Here is an 18,458-nt window from a genome sequence, read left to right on the forward strand (position 1 = left end):
ATTGATATTTCTAAGATTATATTTGCTGCAAAATTCAAATTAAGCCTATAATGTCCATGAATGGCACAACAGGAGAACAGTCTTCTTTTTTAAGGGACTCCATATAACGTAGAGACAACAAGCACTGGAATACATAGAATCTTTTAACAGGGGCACCAGAGGCTGAACAAAATTTTGTCCTCAATAAAGCCAGTTGCTGCTGGTGTTGTCATGAAGACAAGCAGTGACTAGGAGATGCACTTCCTTTGGAGTAATAAGAGCTGAATGGCAAGATAAGCTGCGAAGTATCACATTGCTTCATTCAGTAAGAAGGTTTGCCCACTTGTTACAATCCCTCATCAGCACACTGTTTTTCATCAGTGGTAGAAGCAAACTGCCATTTAGTCTGTTTGTACTCTCATAGCCAAAAGAAGAGATGATTTGAAAACACCTACCCTGGAGCAACACTCTGCATTTGAATGGGTAAAGAAAAACAAGCCAGTTTCAAAACCACCATTCTTATGTAAAGATCATAATTAAAATCGTTTTTTAAATTGCATCCTTCACAAATAGCTGTTTGTGCTCCAAATCCTTACATTCCCATGATTCCTCATTTGTACTTAGTCCTATTTAGAAGGAGCTTTTAAGATATGTGAAAAGTTGTCAGAGATTGTGATTTTTTTTTTTTTAAGAATAAGGTCCTCAACTAGTTAAGTACTGACATCTAGGTAAAAGAATGTTATAATATGTAAGGAATGGTTTTCACATCTACCAAATATTCAGACTTTAATAAAAATCAATTTCAATTAGACAAATTATGTTTTTGCTTCCTAGAAAAAGGAAATCGCTATATGGGTTGACTTCCATGTCCAGTCATTGCTTTCACCTGTATCTAGTTTAGAAAGTCACACAAAATTAGAGTGATTCCTATACATATAATAGAGGTCTTGTCTGTGAAACTTTTAAAAACTTATCTTTTAAGCTGAGTCATAAAATTAAAAAACATTTTTCTCACATATGAGAGAGATGAGATTTTTGTTTAATGTGATTTTTGGTCTTCAAGATTCTTTCAAATATCCCATTTTTAAATGAGGATAATATTTTACTCCATAATTGTCTACAGCGAAATAATCTAGAATTTGGGCCTATAGCATTCTGTCCACTTGAGAAAACACGGCACAATTGTCTTGGAGACGTTTTTTTGCAACTACTCCTAGAGACAACTAACTTTCCTGTCTGAAAGGTTCTTTTATCTCCTACATTTTTTCACAGATAAATATACACAGGAGACAAACATTTTAAAAGGAGGAAAACCCTATCCTACCAGTAACAGAAATGTAGCTTTTATTTCATTAAACTACTGCTATGAGCAATGGCATATACCCAGGGTTTTTTTGTTTCTACTGTTTTGTTACGTTTTTCTGGAATGTATGATTTAAAAACCTGTGATAGCAGAGCTTTTAAAGAATAAACAGATGTTTTTATGTTCTAGTGCAAATGAGTCTCAATGGCTTACAGCTATCTCAGCTAAGGCTTTTTAATGGCTGTAATGTTTATTCAGTAAGCTTTTATGGAACTCTTTTTACCGAAAACTACCTCAACTAACACTGAAATAACAGTGAACATGCACGCACACACAAACACACATCAGCCTTCTCAGTCCTGCAGAGTTATAGTGTGGGACATCTTCAATCACATCCACAGTGCCAAATGTGCTACAGAGTGTAAGGTGAATGTAGAGCCAAGGTCAGAAAGCACGTCTTCATACTGGACTGCTGACAACTGCTGACAAAACGTGCCTTTCCCAAGCAGCTGAGAAATGTTTTTCTAAATAGTTTTGATTATATCTATTAAGCCCTTGGCTCCTTTAGAGCCCGTGGGTTATGGTTACAAAAACTTCATAAGAAGGTAAAACAATATATTCATTGTGCCTATGTTAGTGAAAATCTCTAAAACCTATCTACAGATTTATGATCAGTTTATTTAAAGACAAGCATTTTCAGGTGTATTCTAGTACCTCGTTTTCATTCATGAAGATCTGCCTAGAGTGTTATTGCTATTCTTCAATATTTAAGAAAAATCAGATTTATACACATTGTTAAAACTAAAATGAATTTACACTTTTACATTAAGCTCACAGTAAACCATAAGCAATTCCTTGTGTTCATTGAAAGATGTGGATTTTGCCATGGAAAGAGATAAAAGGTCTCATATAAAGATTGATTATTGCATTTACATACCATAAAGTTTTTCACCATTTTAAGTCACTAATATGCCCTACTAGACTGGCACTATCTTATTAGCTGCATTTTATTTTTATTTAGATACATTTCCACAGATTAGAAAAGCAATCTTAATATTTACTGTACAGATAATAGCTCCAGTGTAAAATTACAGCTGAAAAGAAAGATTTCTGGATCAACAGGTTTAATGTTTTTATTCCACTGGACAGTACAACTGCAGTATTTGAAATTTTGAAGATTTTTGTAGAAACCTGAAGATTTTTGTAGAACATCAGTAAGATTGCTTTGCAACAACTGATACTGCTCTACTAAAGCTACTGAAAGGTTCAGAAAAAACTGTAGAAAATACTAAAAATGCTGAATTTTGAAAATCTAATTAATAAAACTAGTCGAATCATTTGGAATAAACACTCTTCAGTAAAAAGAAGATTAGGTCAGGGAACACCTAAATAAACTGGACATAAATAATTTGGAACTGTGTGGAAAGCAGCCAGATGTGCTGAGGGAGTTGGCCAATGTCTCAAATTATCTTTCAAATATCATGGCCATCAGGAAAGGCTCCCAAAGTTGGGAGGAAATCAAATGTCTCCACTATCTTCAAGATGTACAGAAAGGAGGATCCAGAAAGTACAGGCTGGTCAGTCTCATCTCGAACCTTGGGAAGGTGACGAAGCCAACCATCCTGGGAACCATTTCCAAACACAGTAAGGACAAAAAGGTGGTTGGACATAGTCAGCAAGAATGTATGAAGGGGAAGTCATGCCTGACCAACCTTGTGGCTTTACACAGTAAAATGACTAGTTCAGAGGACAAAAGGAAAGCAGTGGATTTTGTACACATCAACTTTAGCAAAGCTTTCAACACTGTCTCCTTTTACCTTCTCAGAGACAAGATGATGAAGTATGAGGTAGATAAACAACAGTGATGAAGACTTTTAAAACTATCTGGACTGCTGGGCTCAAAGGGTTGTGATCAGTGGCCCAAGGTCCAGTTGGAAGCCACTGATTGGTGATGTATCCACGGGGCCCACACTGGGGCCAGCACTGTTGAATACCTTCATTCATGATCTGGATGATGGGAGAGAGAGCACTGTTAGCAACCTTGCCATTGGGAAGAATTCTTGATGGATCAGATCTTGTGATGCCATTCAGAGGGACCTCAACAGGCTGGGGAAAAAAATGGGTAAATGAGAATCTAATTTTCAACAAAGGGAAATGCAAAATCTTGTCCCTAGGAAGAATAATCCCATTAGGGGGTACAGAGTGGGGACCAACTGACTGAAAAGCAGCTTTGCAGAAAGGACGTGGAGGGTCCTGGTGGACAAAAAACCTTGACATGACCCAGCAACATGCCCTTGTGGCAGAGGCGGTCAACAGCCCATGGGACACATTAGGCAAAGTGTCACCAGCAGGATGAGGGAGGTAATCCTTCTCCATCACTCAGCACTTGGTGAGACACATCTGGAGTTCTGGGTCCAGTTCTGTGCTCACTGATGCAACAGAGACATGGACATACTGGATTCAGTCCAGTCAAAAAAAGGACAGGAAGATGATTAAGGGATTGGTGTATCTGACGTGAGGAGAGTATGAGAGACCTGAGACAGTTCAATCTGGAGAAGGGAGGGCTCAGGGGAAATTTCCACGTGTAGAGATACCTGACAGACTGGGAGTAAAGAAGAAAGAATGAGACTCTTTTCAATGGTGCTTATAGAAAGGACAAGAAGTAATTGACACAAATTGAAATACAGGCAGTTAACAATGCTCAAACAGTGAAACAGTAGTGGAGGACCTATTTCTCTCCTTTGTTTAGCATGATCACTTTGGAAGTCTTTTAAACTTTGTTTTCTGCGGAGGCATTTAACTGAGCATTACCCCCTTCAAACCCAAGGATCTGGGAAGTTTTCCAGAGTGGACAACCTGTGGGACTGCAAGTAACAAGGAGAGGAAGACTGGACTGGCTCCATGGTGCTACCTCTTTTCTGTGATAAGACTGGACAATACCTTCCAGAGCAATCCATGTAACCTTTTTGTGGTTCCTAAAGGCTATGCAAAGAAAAAAACAGCAGTTTTCTTATGGAGGACTTAAAAGATCTTTGCAGAGAATTGGTAGTATCAGATGATATAGGTCATGAATGCAGAAAAATACCCCATATATATTAAAATTTAGTGTCTGTAACATGACTTACACTGAACACAAAATTGCGTGGCATCACGCAGTAAAAATCGTGCATAGATGCTTTAGGCAGATTTACAGTTTAAACCATAGGACAAAACAATAAACTTCTTATATCCACCAATATCACTAGGTATCCTTTATATGTGAAAAGTACACGTGTATGTATTTACACAGACACACAAAGACACATACTCCTTAAATGAATTTATAAACATATACACACATGTAAGTTACGATGAACTGCTTCAGACCTTCACTAAATGGAGGCACAGAAAAGTACGGATGGAATTTAAGATGACAAAATAAAAGGAAAAGGAATATTTGGTGGGTTTAACTGTTTTCTAGTTTGTACACTAAATGCTGGAACATGGTGTGGAATATTGAAAAAGGCCTGAGTCTTGCTGTGCAGAGAATACAGGGAAGCAGTGGATAGTTTACAGAGCTGGACAGAAAGTAAAATATTCTAAAATTTTCACAAAATGGGGGGAAATGTTTTAAGGAATATTTGGCAATTTCTTTCCCTGTTTGCTTTCCCCCCCCCCAAGCAAGTTTATTCTTGTTATTATCGTCTCTACATATGTGAGTGCATGAGCACACACATACACACTAAGGAGATCAAATCACTCAAACAAGATGATAAATCCCAGATGCAAGCCATGGATGTTCTCCATCTATATACAAAAGACAACCCCTTGGGGAATCTAGCCACTCTTCAACTGCAAAACATTTAATGGCACAGAGAGGGTGTGGATCTTGATCCTGCAAACACTTAAACATGCTGCAGTCTAAGCTGTTAAATAGTCTGAAGAAGCCAAGTGTGTAAAGCGAAATATATAATTTAGTTGCAAATTGGAGGTCTTAAAACACAGCAGAATGTATTGCTTTTAAAACTTTCAACTTTTTTCCTTAGCAATACCGCACAAATCAGGATAAGATAATCACAGCTTGAAAATCTTTTAGTAGAATTCTTGTAAAACCAAAGATTACACTCAGAAGGGGCAACTGTCATAACCTTTATGTTCACAGATGCCAAAAAGATGCTGGTGGTCTAGGGATTATCTTCAAATACACAATGCTAAGGCTCCAGTTGAACAGCAGGATGTCTGTTCTTAGCATAGCAGCAAGTTTGGAAACAGGGGGGTAAGAACATCACAGAGAGTCACAGATCTGTAGAAGGGGAATTCCTAGTTTTACAAACCATCAAGTGTAATAACTCTAGATTAAATCTGTATCATCAAAGAGGAAAGATGTGAAATAAGGTCTGACTGATTACATTGCCTTTGCAGAGAGGGCTTAAAGACTGAATGTTTTAACTTCATTAAACCTCCTGTTAATGGATTGTGAAGTTTAAAATGACCCTTCATCCACAAAATACAGACGAGCTGGCTTCTACATATGTGGGGGCACTTTGAAAAGAGAAGGCAAGCAGGTTATTAGGGACTGGGAGGGAAAGAAATGCTACAGAGGACATCTCCTGTTTAAAAATATGTTCTTAGTTCTAAGACTGCCACTATATACAAGGTCAATAGTAATTTTTTTGCCTCGCCTGTATTATCTTTCTTCTTTTTAATTGACAGTCTCTTCTCCTATGAAGAAGAAGACAAAACTGAACAGATTTTAAACCCTGTTATATATGTAAGCTTAGACCAGTCTAAATACAGCAGAATGAAAGGAAATATTTCATCGTATTGATTGATTTTACTTCTATACATCCTCATTTCTGAGCAATAATCACTTTAGGTTAGTAACTAAACAAATCACATTTGCTTTACGACACTTAAAGAACAGCATTGACCAGAATAATATTCTTTTCATTGGAATGCAGAGGGCATCAGCTTGGAATAGTCCTGGTGGGACACAGTAGATGTGTTTGAGATACATGTCATCTATCAATCTGTACATGAAGCTTTAAATTGTGATATTTTACATTTTCACATGGGACTAGTAAGCATTAATTTCCATCACATTTCAGGTCAGGTTACAAAACAAATTTTTAACAGGTCTTTGAGGACTGTTGAAGGTATGGGAACTTTTATTATCCAGTGTTTTTCATGAGCTCATTTTTTACTTTTATATTTGCAGACTGTATTTTAAATTCATGATAGTCGATTCTACAAAAGTATTATATGCAATGGAAAACAAAAAGTACATAGGCAGGACTGAAAGAAAACCCATTTAAATGCAAAGCCTTCTTTTCCTAATTACTAGAATTGCGTAAAAATCATATAAATCCTACAGCCAGCTTTTACCAGCACAAAGTCATGTAGTTCAGTGAGGCCCACCAGTGTAACTGGGACTATTACAACAACCAATATTTTCCATTCTTTTCAACTTTTCTGCCCCAGCTTGCAATCAGACATTGCTGCAGTTTAACAATATAATTTGGCTTTGATTTTTACAGGTTTTTTTTTCTGGTATCTTTTATGTTGATTTCATGTGACAGTTTCAGCAATGACCTGCTGAAAGTATTCTCAAAGCCCATGGGTGGTCTCTGAGACATATGGAAAAGGAGTTGAAAACTGAACAGTATTATAGACCAACAGGTCTAATAGGAGATTATTATTGAAAAGATACATTTATTTAATTTTATATTTTCATACCTCAGGCTCACGAAGATGAACACTTAGAACATGAATAGAGTAAGATGCTCTATGACTTACAGTAAAATTCATTTTGTAGCTCCCTAAAGCACAGCAGCTCAAAGCTCTTCCAGGTGATGAATTTCACTTAACTGAAAATTAAGATATGACAGGAAATAGGCCTTTATTTCAGCAGCCTTTCCACTGCCGACAGAAAAGACAGAGGAGTTCATGGCTATGTTCTATTCACCTATCAAAACCTTCACGTATTTGTCAAAATCACATTTCTACTCCAGAAAAAGCACAAGCTGCTGACACTTCTGAATACTTCCAAGTTTGAAGGAGTGTTGTATGATACTAAGTAACATACTGTAAAATAAAATGTTACCATTCCAGCAACGGCACTCAATATCTTTCTCTTTATTGTTTATATATCCATATATATGTACACTTATATATCAGTTTATTTAATAATTAGTTTTATTTAAGTAATACTTTGCTATTTCTTCATATAAAACAGAGGGGTTTATATCCCTACAAAATATTTAGTGCACTATACAAGTAACACTTATGAAGTCAAATTAAAATCTTCTTTACAACACAGGAGGTAAGTTGCTCCAACAGGCTGGAATGAGTCTTTGCTTAAGGAATGTAAAGAAGGAGTTCACTCAACTCATCTGCTTACATGTTTTCTCAAAAACAAACAATACCCTGCCAAATGTAACAAGTCAGCCATGATTTCCCTTTGTCAGGATCATAGATATAACAACAGCAGCTCTGAAGCCAGACAACTATGGTACAGAAAGGGTGCATTTTAACTAGAAAAAAAAGAAATTATGTTATAATCATAGGGTTTGGGGAAGGATTAAGGCAGAGACAAATGTCTACAGATAGGCTGTGTAGGAGAGACAACTTGGGGAAACCAATACACTACAGCCCTGTGCTAGATGAAGAAGTCAGGTAGCTGTTTTGTTGGGTTTTCTTTAAATAAGTAGTAGGACTATGTCTCTCTAGATTCTATTGATGAAATTATTGTTTGATTCATTCTTGCCCTATGTAGTCACTGGAACAAAACTTGTATCATAAAAAAAGATGCCATAAGGATTTATTTGTTCTCCCACTGACCATCTGGTTTTCATTCTCAGATTTACTTATGATCTATTTCTAAAATGACAAAACTGAGATGACTAACAATATTAAACATCAGAACAGAAGTTATTTTTTTTTATCCTTACTCAAAGCTCTGTCTCCATAAGCCATTTCATTATCTCATACAGTTCACATCAAAATTCCTAACTATAGAGGAAGAAAGGTAATGAAACAGCATCTTCCTGTTTCAATAGCATTGCAAGAGACTTAAATCAACATTATGCCAGAAAGACATTCAATTAAAAAAAGTTACATAGCATTTACCATAGTTACTTATACTGCCAATACAATGGGAATTAATATTTTAAACTAATCTAATTTAGATTTTTTTTGCTGTCTCTCTCAGTAAAGCTTTTCTTTCACAATATTTCTGTTCCTTCCTATTGTTAGCTTCAAAACCTTAGCTATAGATTCACAAGGTTTCCCATGTAAATCTGGCAATGGTTAGATAGCTGTTAACCCCGTAATTTTATGCATCCTTTTTTCTGCACTTCCACTTTTTACTAAAGATTAAGAACATAAGAAAAATCAAACTATATATTGCTCCGTAGTGCCTGAGAGTGACCAGAGGGTGATTAGAGAAAACAGAACACACAAGTGAAATAATTTCTTGTCCTGTTCTCACTTTTGTCCAGTCTGATGCTTTGGTTTTCCTGAGCCAGACACTGTAGCTGCATCATGTTTAACACTTCTTGAGATTAATAGTTCAGTGTTCAGCCCTCAAAATAGTTCAGTGTAATTAATTTAGCAGTAGGATTTTAAATCTGGTGTCCTACTGTAATAACATTGTAGTGGATTTTCACATCAGTCAATTTTTTCAGAAATCCAACTACCAACACTACTGTGCCTGATTTTGTAAAAGAGTTTTTGAACATTTTGTTCATTTCTATGCCAAAAAAGGGCTGTGCTTTGGTCATGGTCTGTTCTTTTAAGCATGTTAAAACCCAATGATATTTAATTAAAAATTCAGATGGCCAAACCGTCAGAGAAGGAAGTTAACAGGACACTAGACAGAGATTGTCCTTCCAGTTTCTTCAAACTACAGATGATAAAAACCATTTTCATAACTTCCAGTGCCAAGAAAATGCTGTCTGCAGTGAGATATCTTACTCCTGTCCAAGGAAAAGACATAATTTTGTCTGGGGAGCAGCCAGGAAACATATATTCCATTAGTGTGAGGCAGGGGAATCTGTTTTCTTCAAAGTTCTTGTTTAAAGCCTCAACAAAGCCCAGTGGAAAACTGCAAAGGAGGAAAAAAATCTCATCTGCTTCTCTCTATGAGGACACTTCTCAGTTTTTTCTTACTGTATAAAGATACACTTGAAAACAAGTATGCTGGGTGAAATCCTCAGAAAAACCAATGGATTCTCAGTCAATTTAGCTAACCGATAATCTGTGCTTCTGCTCCTTTAGAGTGCATCTGTTCTTACCATCCCAACCTACGTTAAGTCAGTAAACATTGCCATTCCCTACAACACAGGTAAAGGCTTACGGAAAGACACAGACTAACTTACTGCAGTAGTAAAAGCTGAGGAATCCTCTGCTTGTGCTTGCTTCCTGTTATGATCCTCAGCTGTGAACTCTCTCCTCGAGAGACCACAGAGATCTTTTCATAAAACAAAGGCAAAGAATGTGCTTTTCCTGCTTTGGCGAATGCATCTTTCCTTGCCAAGCCAGCCAAGGTTATTTATTTGTATATTCACTGTCATCAGATAGCCATGGAATGTGGAAAGGATGTGCCATGTATTTGGACACAGCCAGAGTTGGCTGCTCTGTGATCTTACTGACTTGCTACCTAGAAAGCTGTTACCATATATAAAGTAAAAGCTAGAAAGAGAAAATATAGGCCCAGAAAGAAAGAACGCAGCTGTTAGCACTAGGATTGGGAAATTTTTAATCCCCCTTCTTCTTGAGGGATTTTACTAAAACATGTTTTAATGTTTACACAAACAAAGCCTTTGATACTAATAAAGGTAATGCAAGAATTTGAGAAAAGTATTTCATTATTTGTTCATCATCTGAATAGGTTATATATTTTAAGAATATTTTTTCTCATCTGCATCCTAGAAGAGCACATAACTTAGTCAAGGCTTTTACTCAGTAATGTGAATTTTTATTTCACAAGTATCAAAAAATATTAATGCAAATACAAATAGGTGAAAGTAAGGAAGACTGAATATGATGTACACTATTACCTATAAGATCAATATTTTGTACCTTACTCAAGTAGCATTTATTCTATAAAGGTTAAGGAACGAATTTTATGGTGTCCTACTTTTTTAAAATTGCAACTAAGTAAGCTGTACACACACAAAGAGAAACAGCATGGGAGACAGAAAGAGAAGAAATAGTAATTGAGAATTGTATCACACTCAACTGATCAATGTAATTACATGTCAGTGCCACAGTTCAGTATGGGTAAAACAAAGATTATTCCATTACTATTCCACTAGCCAAGGGACTTCTCAGAGTTCAAAATATTCTGAATAAATACAGCTGATAGACTATGAGTTAAGAATATAAAAATACTTGAGAACAATAAAAGAGTAAGGGGCTGATCCAAAGACAGTTGATGGAAAGCCTAAGACTTATTTTATTTGGCTCTAAATAACCCCTGGAGATCAATTTCCTATGATTTACATTAAACCTTACACTGCTTATCAAAACCAAATTACATTAGATTTTTACACCAAAGTCCTTTACTACATAAGTCAAATACAGTATATACAAGAGGTCAAATATAAAAGAGAATTAAGGGCTAAAACATACTAAAGATGTCATTACTTCTGAAAGTTAAACAGGCTGTCAACGCTGAGTACATTTACATGGCAGTTTAAAAAATACCCTCTAAAAATTTTAAAAGCATTTTGGAAAACAAATGCCACCCAAAAGCCACTCAGTTTTCTGAAAGAGCTGCCAGCAGAATAAATTTAACCTCTCGTGATGCTGTAACGTTAGCCACAGAATGACTGAAATAAATAAATGCATGTGACCATTACTGGTTCTTTATTTCTATTTATTTGGTGTCAAAGATAGGGATGGGGGATAGAATCAAATATCTCATTCTGAAGTGGAACTAGCAAAGTGTCTTTTTGTGTCTTCCTACATCTTAATGATGTTTCTGGACATTAGTTTCAGAGCTGTTTTAAATCAAATGAACGTTAGCTCAGTTAAAAGTGACACAACCTACAATTTGAAGGAAGATTGGAATTTGACTTTAAAGACAGAATTGATTAGACAAAGAATGTTAACAATTTATTGTTTTGGAAAGGACAAGTTCACTTATCATTCACATATATGAACTGATACAAGTAAAAAGAAATTATTTTTACAAACAGAAAGAACTAAAACCATTAAAGGGCAAGTGCAAGAGAACTCATCCTTCTCTGATAATTTTGGATCTGCTTAGAGCTGCAGGCTATCTCTCAGCCATCTGCTCCTTACAGGAGGGGTGTTATCTGCTGAAGGCAACTCTTTCCAAACATTCAGCACTTGGCATTACAACAATAACCTTTGAAGCTTTGCAGGGAAATTTCTCCCTACTTCCAAGTTCTGCTCACAGCTTTATTTAGAGTTAACATCCATGCTCTATCTCTGCACAGATAGCAAATACAGCAACATAGGTTTAAAGGGCTTACTCAGATTTACCTTGCCTACAATACAGACAGGCTTAACAGTACAGCACAGAGGATTTATTTAAGAAAGGCTTCCATCTCTTAGCTCCACAATTTGAAGGAAAAGCCTTATAATAAATCAGATACAATGGGCAATTATAGCTTAAGCTTAATGAGATTCTTCTCTAACTGTTTATCTGAGTTTATAAAACATGGCTAAGAACGTCTAAGTGTCAGAGATGGTAATTCTTTGTTCAGGTCAGCCTCCACCCACCCAGCTGTCCTCAGTTCTCAACCTCTGCTTCCCCTCTCCCGTGCCCTACCATTCACATTAATTACTTGTTATTCCAAGGAGGCTACCACAAGCATTGCCTTTCTTCTAGGTGATCCTCTTATTTACCTTTGAGTTGGGGGGTTGGATACAACTGGAAAAAACATTTCTGATTTTGTCTGGAGCCAACAACTTTTAAAACTCGAAGGTGATTTTTCATTTCCAGTTCACATCTAAGCAGCTACGTGCACCTATTTGAACATATTTTGGCTAACACTGCTGATTGTTCTTCCTGACTTAGTTACCTAAAATAGTTAAGGCTATTACTCCTTTATCTTAATCGATCTTCTATCCACTTGCCTGTTGTCCACTCTGGATTGTTTCCCCCAAAGCAATTTGAGATAACATCATCTTGTTAAATAATGTATAAGACATTATGTATTTTGTACATATTAAGTTAATGATCTAAGGTGCACTATTACAGACATCACACTGGCACATTACCAATACAAGTGTCACATGATGAAGTTGCTATGTTGGCTGTATTTATAAGAAAATGCCTTCTTTTTCCTTTGACATGTTTTCTAGGATTCCTGTTACCCATACACACATGCCAGAGCTCACAGTAATGAACTTATGCAGATAACGGTTAACAGAACAATCTAGTTGCAGATTCAAGAACTTAGCATCAGCAGAGCCAATTTCTTTGTTATCTGAATTTTTAAACTTTTGCAATGATTCTATTTTCAGCATTGCCCCAGTCATGTTCCTTGTCATCCAACACGTCTTTCTTCTTCAGTTTATCACTGTGCTCTTCCCTCCCTAATAAGCCAGTCCTGAGCCAGCAAAAGCACTTCTGCTCAGGCTTCCTTCAAATAATCAATTTAGTTCATTCATAGACAAAAATTTAGAATCTACCTTAAAAGAAATATATATTTAAAAGCTTTACCAAACAGGCTGAGATTACTAAACTGGTTAGCCTTGGAATAATTTTCAAGACCAACCTCAAATCTCTCTTTCTTCATTGTTCATCATAAAATACACTCTGGGAAATGTTGCTTTGGGCTGCAATGTCTAAGTGCTCCTTGTATTGATATCATCACTCCCTGTGTGTGTTTTCAGTTGAATATTAAACTGTTCACAACAGGAATGACTTGGACTACATAACCATTTATAGTATCTTAAATTCTTCATTTGACAGTCTCGATTTTCCTCCCAAACATCCTGCTATTTAATAATATGCATATACAAAATTCTAGTTTGAGTTCATATTCCATTTTAAATGAAAGAGGTGTTTTCAGCAGTGCAAACCAATTTTACATAGCCTATGATTTACTTAATTAAAACTACGGAAATTATGGACTAAAACTTTCTGAAATTGCAACCTGCTGGAAAGATCTATTCTCCAATTATAAGCATGAGGCTGGCCTAGAATTACTTTCATTTTCCCTAGATTCACTCTCATTGACACAACTCTGTCACCATGAGTGCCAAGTACTACTTTTGGGCAAGTTGTCAGCTCTTTTAACCACAATATGCTCTTTCTCTGCTGTCTCTGTAAGAAGCTGATAGTAGCAGAGGTAGCTGGTAGAGGAAAACCAGCCTGGAAAAGATGAAAGGTGTCTGTACTCCAGGAGCCATTACTGCCACCTCTTTCGATCCCGTGAATGATACATGACCAAAAGTGTAAATTCTCCTGTAAATACCACTCCATCATGATTTAGCAGGCGTCAAAGAAGTAGTTCAATGTTTAAATTTTGTCAAAGCTTCTCATATCTCTCTTTCTAGGTCTGGATTTTGTAACTTGCTTTGTAAAATACCTCATTCTCTCCTCTTGTCTTCTTTATAAGCATGTGGTTTTAGAAAAATTAGAAATAAAACTCAAACTAATTTCAGACATATGCAGCTTTTCAGGATAAAAGTTTATCATATCTGCTAACAAATAACCCAGATAGCTGAGTAAACAATTAAGAAAACTAATTGTTAAAATTTCCCTGAATGCTTAAGACAAAAGTATCTGCCCGAGAGAACTGTCAGAAATCCAAGACTCCACATTCAACTCTTAGGTTGTGCCAGGGATTCCTTTTAAACACTCACCGCCATCATGGAGTTGAACTGCCTCTTGCAATGAAGAGGCTCAGAGTGTGTAAGCAAAAGAGGACAGATTACCCCCACAATGTTGCTGTGCATCTGCCTCGACTCCAAGCCCTGATATCTCCTTCTGCAGGGAAACCTGCTCTGCAAATAGCCACCCGGGTTAGTATCTCCTGGAAGCAGTCCTCTTTGACCATTGTAACCTGAACATCTGTTCAGTGGAAGGCAGTAAGCTATATTTCAGTGTCATCAACATTTGTTAGATCTAAGTCTGCATGTCCTACAGAAAATATTAAACATTTCTGTGGACTGCTGTACACCTTGGTGTGTGCAAGGTAGTTCAGTGCCTGCACAACCTCAGGCCTACAATAGAAAATATCAGGATTGCCAAATCTAAAATGCTGAAATTTGTTCTGTCCTTTGTCCTCTGACAGACATGAGGAACATCTCTCAGCAAGTCTTGAAACTTGGGCTCTTGGCACTGTTAAATGTTTGCTAAAGTCAGTCTGCATTAATGGTAATGAAGGTTACCTATAATAAAGGTTAAAGAAATATAAAACACTCTTAGCAATCTATGGAACGGCCAGTTTGAAAACGGCTCTTCTTCAGCATTTTACTGCACAATAGAAAATAAATACCATTCTGGGTTGGAGGGCAGTAGGACATTGCTCATGATGTTGACTAGCTTTGAGTCTGTCTGGGATAGGGAAAAGCATCTTTACAAAGCCCTCAACAAGAATTAACGACTGTTGCTCGTTTTCCTGCTGAGAATCCTCACCAGGGAGCACCGGGCAGGGGACGCCACCGCGCCCCGGGCACAACCCTCAGCCGTGTCCCCCCAGCGCCGAGAAGGGAGAGGGAGTAGACAGGGACAATCCACCGCGACCCCTGGGGGGCCGGGCCGGGCCCGGGGCTGGATGGGGGGCGGGCGGAGGGCCGGGCCCCGCCGAGGACCCCCGAGGGAGGGGCTGCGCTGAGGAGCGGGGTGGGCGCAAGGAGCCCTTGGAGGAGCGCGGAGACACCGCCTGGGCCGGGAGAGCCGCGGGGTCCGCGGAGAGGAGCCATGGCAGGGGCCGCCCCCGCAGCCCCGCGCCTCTGGCTCTGCGCGGCCCTGATGGGCTGCCTGGCGGCTGCCGGGGCCCGCCGGAGAGGTAAGCGGCGCCGGGAATCGGGCACCAGGAATCGGGCACCGGGAATCGGGAGCGTCGCCGCCAGCAGGTGGACGGGAGGGCGCAGGGCGGGCGGCTGCTTTGGGCGCCGCAGGCGGAGGGGCAGCGCCGGGTGCTCCCCTGTGTCCCCGCATCGCCTGCGCATCGCCCCGCAGTTACGTGCCACTGGTTTCACTGGAAGGGGCGTAACTTTACCAACAGAGTAGGAACTGTCCTTGTCGTAGCGCTCTTGCGGAGAAGACCTGCCTAGGGAAACTCGAGGACCAGGAGTGCTGGTTGTCCCACTCTCTCTTCATGGCGCTCTTGCCCTGCGTGCTGGAGCACGGGCAGTGCGTTGGCACATCCTTACCTGGGACTTCTGCAAACCCCGTGTTTCTGTTGTTTCAAATTCCGGACAGAAAATCCACATAAAGAGTAGGTGCAATAGTGTATTACATTGAAAACGACTACAAAAAGTTCTACAAACATCTATTTTACGTTTTTATAGAGGTTATGCAATTATTTCCTACCTTTGCAAAACACCCCTTAGGGTGTGGACATGAGTGGTTGAAAAGTGTTTTTAACACCAAATCAAATAAGGCTATTTATAAAGATGTATTAATGTGTTCATGTTGATTTGATTTTCTTTGTTGTTCTGTGCATTGGAATAGTCATATTCCTGTTCAGTGGGATTGCAATACTGTCATTGTTACAAGATTTTTGCTCACATTCTCATTTGTCTCATCCAAGGAAATGGCATCTTTTAACCAGTTACAGTAATTTTTATATTTTGCTTTGAAAATGTTACTCTAAATAGTTTTTTTCGGCATAGCTTCTTCCGAAAAGTGAAATTATTTTTATTTTAGTATTTTGGAAGAGTTTAAATCCACAAATACATCTAAGTACTTTTATTAAATGCAGTCCTAGTTTTAATTTCTGCCTTGGGATATTGATATGCTGCCTCCTTTGCAGTCAGTAGATGCAAGAAGAGGCACATTCATGATCAGAAAGGGCACTTACTAAAGAGTTTAACTGAGGCCACTTGCCAGACCCTGACCTTTGGACAGGAGGAGATATAAACTGATAAGCTGTTTATACCAGAGGAACTGAGTTGCCAGTCCTGCCACTCTGCCCTTGCCTATCTGTACTCTGCTGTGGCTCTTTTTCTCTTCTCTGCTCTGGTTTGCATTCATCATTTCTCAGTTATTGACTGCTCCATCATGCTGGAAATATTATGGACAGGTGGACAATCACTGAGCCTTCTTTGCACATGGATGGAACAGAGATATGAACAGGAAGTTGAAAAGCCCCTCCTTTGTGGAACTAATTTTCTGCCTGAGTGCCTCAGAGGCAGTTGTCAGGAGCCTTAAATATCGCTTTGGGGAAAGTGAGCTCTCTTGTTAATTTCAGAAACCTCTTTGACTTTTGGTTAAGGTGAGGTATTCAGAGTACCTATTAGCTGACCCAGTTTATGTCAATCTTGATACAAACCCTGATGTGTTGGCAAAGCTTTCATCTACATCTCTCCCAACACGCTCATCCACTGGCACAATAGTATCCTTGTCTTTAAAATGTTGCAGCCTAGGGTCACATTTCTCAATATCTGGCAGGACCGAGAAGGTCTGTGATGGATCCCAGTAAAGCTCACTGTATTAATTCTGAAGACATCCAGGCAAAAGCAAATATGGAATTAAATACTTCCTGGTATGCAGAGACTCGAGTTGAAGAACAGTAGAGACCTATATGCAATATATGGAGGGTTTGTGGAAAGAAGCACAGAATGTGATAGAATATTCTGGGGAAACAGCGACATATATTCCCAGGATGGATTGCTTTTTCAGTAGACAGTATGTAGTATCTGGACCTCCAAATAGAAAAGAGAGTTTGACTTTCTAGAAATAAGTCTCTCCTGATCACATGTATCCTATTGCATGTATCTCCTTTGAGTTAAGTTAAACCAGAGATGCACAATCTGCAAAGAAGCCTGAATTTCATGATCTCAATCTCAAGTATTTGTTTGTGTGTTTCATAATTAGAATTTCCTTATTCTATGGCAAATATTCCAAATTAAAGATATAAAATCACTAATATATTTAAAGGTCCAAAAAGAAATAATTAAAAAGAATATTCCCATATACATGGAAAGATTTCCATCAAGAATAATCGTGATTAAATGCTAAATTTTGTTAAAACTTACAATGAGTTTTCCATTTTGTGTCAGAACACGTTAGAATTTTTCGTGACTGTGGGTGAATTCAAGACAGCAGTAGTGCATACATCTTCCCGTACTTTAATGTTCTCACATACTAGGCAGAGTTGGTAGGTAAGCCTGCCCTACAGGTAACCTTCCTCATCACTTTCCAGCTATCAGACCCTGTTTTCAGGTCCTTATAATTTTGTCAGACTTTACTCACTGTGGAGTGACTCATTGGAGAGAGACTATTTACAAGAGCACATAGTGACAGGACAGGGGGTGGTGGTTTCAAATGGAAAGAGAGTAGATTTAGATTAGATATTAGAAAAAAATTCTATACAATGGGAGTGATGAGGCACTGGAACAGGTTGCTCAGGAAGCTGTGGCTGCCCCATCCCTGGAAGTGTTCAAGACCAGGTTGGATGGAACTCTGAGCAACCTGGTCCAGTGGAAGGTGTCGCTATCCATGGCAGAGGGATTGGAACCACATTATCTTTAAGGTCCCTTCCAATGCAAACCATTCTATGATTCTATAAAATTGCTGGGTGTTAGACACAGGCAAAACTTTTCTGGAGCACAACATCAAAATCAGTATTCGTCATTCTGAGAGTATTGTTTTAAAGAATGTTTATATCAAAATATATTTTTATTTAATGCATCCTGAAAAAGTAAATTGTGACTTCAGTGGAAAATTTAGCCGACTCTCCTCTTAAATGCCATGGTTTGAGCAGATCTGGTCTTCAAGAGTAACTTTTTCACAGAGAACATGATATTCATTTCTTGTCCCTATCTATCCATAAATATGATAGTTTTATTTGTTTCTGCTGTTGTTGGAGTCAGACAGCATTTCAGATGTGTAAAACTCAAATGTGCAAAAAAGTAATTTTTATTTGTGTTATTGGTGATGGTAGTTATTTTCAGTTGTTTTGCAGAATGTGTAAGGAAAGGAAAAGAGAAAAAAACATCAACCAGTATTACACAACTCTGAAGTTTCCATACAATAACTGTGTAA

General features: G+C 38.2%; 1 protein-coding gene across 9 annotated transcripts in view; it reads left to right on the forward strand.

Annotated features, from left to right (window-relative positions):
* Nucleotides 1–15,166: 15,166 nt before the first annotated feature.
* VWDE (von Willebrand factor D and EGF domains) overlaps nucleotides 15,167–18,458 on the forward strand; it is a 37,584-nt gene continuing 34,292 nt past the window's right edge. For 8 of the 9 annotated variants that reach the window (XR_005566233.1, XM_039388636.1, XM_039388637.1 and 5 more), the window contains exon 1: nucleotides 15,182–15,255. Coding sequence is in view for 7 of the 9 variants with exons in the window: in XM_039388636.1 (XP_039244570.1) it covers nucleotides 15,219–15,255 (37 nt within the window). In the remaining 2 variants the exon portion in view is untranslated. Of the gene's footprint in view, nucleotides 15,256–18,458 lie in introns of all 9 variants that reach the window. The other variant, XM_039388638.1, reaches the window with a different exon arrangement.

The sequence above is a fragment of the Pipra filicauda genome, unplaced genomic scaffold, assembly GCF_003945595.2.
Source record: "Pipra filicauda isolate LSUMZ 115617 unplaced genomic scaffold, ASM394559v2 scaffold66_size7647185_pilon, whole genome shotgun sequence".
NCBI lineage: Eukaryota > Metazoa > Chordata > Aves > Passeriformes > Pipridae > Pipra > Pipra filicauda.